A 4,063-nucleotide genomic window follows, 5' to 3' on the forward strand; every position below is an offset into this window, starting at 1 on the left:
GTAGGGACTAGAGCAGCGGGCAGGAGGCTTGTCAGCTGCATAGAGTCCTCAGAGAGAGAAGGTCTGACTTACACTGTGACTTTAGCAAAATGCTCACTCTCTCGGAGCCTGTATCATCTCCCAAACCGGTCGGCAAGAGTTACCTTGCAAGGTGGCCAGGATGATTCCAGGTGACTGATGTATGCCAGTGCCCAGCGCACAGAAAGGGCTCAAGAACCATTTCCTGTGATTAAGCGATTTGGACTTTATTCCTAGGTCAGTGTCTCCAACTTTTAAATTTTTATTTTTTTTAGCAGCAGAAACCTCTTTGTTCAAGTGGAAATTTCCCCAGAACTCCACGTCTAAAAGCCCAGAAGGAGTGAGGCTACTGTGGGACGATGGAGCAGGGGTGGAGCCACAGGCTCGTGCACTCGGCTGCCACCCCTACTACCACCAACCAGAACTGGGCCGGGGGACCTGGGAGTCGGGAATGAGAATGACAAGAGAGAGGACCAAGGGGCGAGCAGAGGGCGAGGCGGCTCAGGTTCCTTGTGTTGGGCGGGGGGCCCCCAGCACAGACTGGGGCCAGACCCCTTGGCCACACTGGATGTTGGTGGTGCTTCCTCGGAGTGGAAGACAGAGGCTCAGGATCTGTTTGAACATTCATTGAGCACACACCTGGGCTTCGCTTGGGCTGGGGCTGAGCTCACAGGTGGCGGGGAGGATGGAAACCCTGGGTGACTGCAGCGCTGAGGGGAAGCATGGGGTTCTGGGGGTGCCCGGGCGGGCACTTAGGATCAAGTGGGCTTCCAGAAGCCTTCCTGGAGGTCGTAAATGCTTAGGTAGAGCTCGGAATGGTTAGTAAGTGTGAGCCTGGCAGAAAAGCTGGGGAGGGTGTTCCAGGCAGAGGGAACAGCATGGGCGAAAGACAGAGGCTTGTGGCAGCGCAGTCAGTACAGGTGGGACCTAAAGACAGGGAATAGAAAGGCGGGAATGAGATAGGTGGGCGTCGGGCCTTGAGTGATGCAGTGGGGTAGCCACTCTTCATTGCCCACGGGACACCCCCGCAATGCCGGCCCTCCCCAACAGGTCCTGGTGGCCGACATTGAGGCGAACATACCTGTGACCTATGGAATTGGCAGCCAGAGGGGAGACAAGAGCACTGGCTGTCAACTCATAGGTCAGAGCCCTGTGCACTCGGTCTCGGCAGCCTGCCCACGGCCCTCCACCCGTTGCCATCCTGGGCCTGGGAGCACAGCCGAGGAGGTCGCTGCTGGTCTGCTGGGCGGCAGCTGCCTCTGCTTCTCCGTGGGGACTGGCCCGCACCCCAGATAACAGCAGCCCCACTGGAATGAGTGGGCACTTCCACATGGAGTTGCTGTTACAGAGGGTGGGAGCCATTCGGAGGCCTGGGCCCTGCTCGCCTGGTCTCTCCCTTCGGGCGGAGGTCCAGGGAGTACCCCACACCCAGCCACCCGGGCCTCGGCCCCGCATCGCGTCGTGGGCTTTTTATTGAGACTCCTTATCATCCAGAGCCCACTCCTCCTGTGGGCGAAGTCCAGCCTCAACCCCGGAGGTGCTCATAAAGCCGGGAGTGGCTCATTTACAGCTCCGGGGCAGCCTTTGCCCCGTCTGACACCTACACCCTTTGTCCTCAAGTTCCTGGTTTCCTCCTTTCTTTCCCAACCAGAGCCAGGCTCCAGTTACAGTTCTGGCTGCTGCGGCCTCCGTCCTCTGCCCTTTGCCCATCCTTCCTGCCGCAGCCACAGGGCAGAGGGACAGAGAGGGACCGCGAGGGACCGCAGGGCTTCCGTTGTCTCTGGGGACCTCCGAATGCCCAGAGCCTTAAGGATGGCCCCATAGAAGATGAGACAGAGAGAAGGGTGGGGGCGGAGGGGCGACAGAGAAAGTGGGAGAGGGAGGCAGAGAGGCCGAAAGAGAAGCAAATGAGAGGGGCGGGTGGAAAACTAGAAAGCGACCGAGCAAACAGACACAGGGAAGGGCGAGGGGGGAGGGAAACTGGGAGAACAGGGAACTTGAGAAGATGCTGATACACAGACCTGTGGGCGGAACGCTAGGAACAGGGCTGTAAGCAGCCGCCCATCTGGAAGAACACTTAGCACCTCGGTGAGCTGAAAGCTGGGTGACCTTGAGCATGTGGCTTAACCTCTCTGAGCTGTTGCTGCTTCCTCATATGGACATTAGGGTTTGCGACGCCGCCATCTTACTGGCCTAGATTGGTAGGAAGCCACCCACCCTTCAACCTTTAGGTCCGCCCCTGCTGGGGAGAGAGGTGGGAGCTGCTGGCTGGGGTCCGTGAGTTGGCCCAAGGCCCTCAGGAGCAGACCTTTCTCCTGCAAAGTGTGTCCTCATACCCCAGGACAGGCTCTGGCCCAAGAAGCTTCAGTGACAGGTTCCAGTGCCAGTCCTGCCAAAGGGACATTTCAGAAAGAGGAGCTTTTAGAGTGGACTTGGGCCATGCCCTCCCCTTTCTCGGCAGTGGATACCGGCCCAGAGAGGCAGAGTAGGCTGCCCAAGGTCACAGAGCAGGGCCTTGAGGTCTGGCCGCCTGGTAACCTCCCTGAAGTGATGTCCTCCCAGGGCACAGTCAAGGTGGTATGGGGGGGGACCCTGGGGAGTAGTCCTCGCCTGGGAGGACAGGCCCGTGAATGAAGACACCAGAGCTGGTGATGCCCCCTCCCCGCTCCCAAAGCCCAGCAGGTCCTCCCGAGGATGCCCAGGTGAGAATGAGTGCTTGTCCTGGCGGAGGCAGCAGTACAGGGGTGCCATCACCCATTAGGAGTCCTGCTCCCCCATCCCAAGGTGGAAACTGAGGCCCAGACAAGGAAGGGACTTGCTCGAGTCACCCAGTGGTTGCCTAGGTCCCTTCCTTTTTTCCTCAGAAAGGCCGGGGACCCTGAAGAGAGGTAGCTGGGTTCAGGAGTACCTGGAACAGAGGGGTGGCAGGGTCTGACCACCTGGGCAGGCTCTTACCTGGATTCCTGGCTGGCCCTTGGGCACAAGGAGGAAGTGAGGACGCCCTGCGCCCAGTGCCTTTTGAGCCGTTGGCCCAGCCCCTGGCGGCGGTTAATGATTATCCTGCCGTCAGTCAATATCGATCACAAGTGCGGTTCGAAGGGCAGGAAACCCTGGACTGTGCCCGGCCGGGCAGGGTGGGGCGGCTCCAGGAAGCATCAGGCTGAGTTCCTGACTGGCTTTCTCAGTGGCATCAGACCCCGGCCTTCCAGAGCCTGTCGCCTTCCTGGCCCCTTTCCCCTCAGCTCGACCTGCTGCCCCGTGACCTCAGGAAGTAAGGACCCCAGGTCCACCGGGATAAAACTTCTGCCTTCAGTGTGCAGATCTCTTACTGAGGATGGGACACCAGGGACACAATGGGCTCACCACAGAGGGATCTGCAGATGGCCGAGCAAAGTGAGGGTTCTCTAAGTCTGTTCCTCAGTTTCTCCACGGGCCCAGCGGCCTTGGTGCAGTGCTCCTGGGGCGCGGGGCAGGGCGGGACACCACCTGAGCTGCCCTTCTTCCTTGTTCTTAGCTAAGTGCATGTGTGGAAAGGGTGGGACAATGGGCTCCTGATCCCATGTAAGTTTCTGTGCAAATGCCACTGTCAGGACCCCTTCTAGCCACAGCATTATGCCTAGCACTCCTCCCCCTCCAGTGCTCTGGATCTAGGACCCCAGGGCAGAGGCTCTATCACCTGCAAAGCCTTCTGCTAGGGATGGTGCAAGCACCTCCAGAGGGCCCAGCTTTCCAGGAAGGGCCTTGGACCTCCTGGCCCTTGTCAGTTGCGCAGGGATTATCAGGAGGGACCTGAGGCTCTGATACCAAGGGTGTAGCCTCAGGACATGCAGTCAGGGTCTGAGACTCGCCAGGGTACCCACGGCCCCACCCTCTGCTCTGGTCCAGCATCCTCACAGCCAAACCATCACACCTGGTCCCAGGTAAGGCTGGACCCTGGGCTCTTGCAGGAATAGAACCAAGAAACATCGTCTGGGAAAGTGCCCGGCAAGAGCCATTCCTCCTCCCCGCTCCACTTGGCTCCTGCCACATCAGAAGTGAGGCCAGG

The 4,063-nt window shown here is 59.4% G+C and overlaps 1 protein-coding gene across 2 annotated transcripts in view; it reads right to left on the reverse strand.

Annotated features, from left to right (window-relative positions):
• The window catches only part of ATG2A (autophagy related 2A), a 43,891-nt gene that overhangs the window by 20,133 nt on the left and 19,695 nt on the right, over positions 1-4,063 (reverse strand). For both annotated transcript variants that reach the window (XM_023535710.1, XM_023535709.1), the window contains exon 40: positions 1,100-1,106. In XM_023535710.1, the coding sequence (XP_023391478.1) occupies positions 1,100-1,106 (7 nt within the window). The remainder of the gene's footprint in view (positions 1-1,099; positions 1,107-4,063) is intronic.

The sequence above is a fragment of the Pteropus vampyrus genome, unplaced genomic scaffold (genome assembly GCF_000151845.1).
Source record: "Pteropus vampyrus isolate Shadow unplaced genomic scaffold, Pvam_2.0 Scaffold144, whole genome shotgun sequence".
Lineage (NCBI taxonomy): Eukaryota > Metazoa > Chordata > Mammalia > Chiroptera > Pteropodidae > Pteropus > Pteropus vampyrus.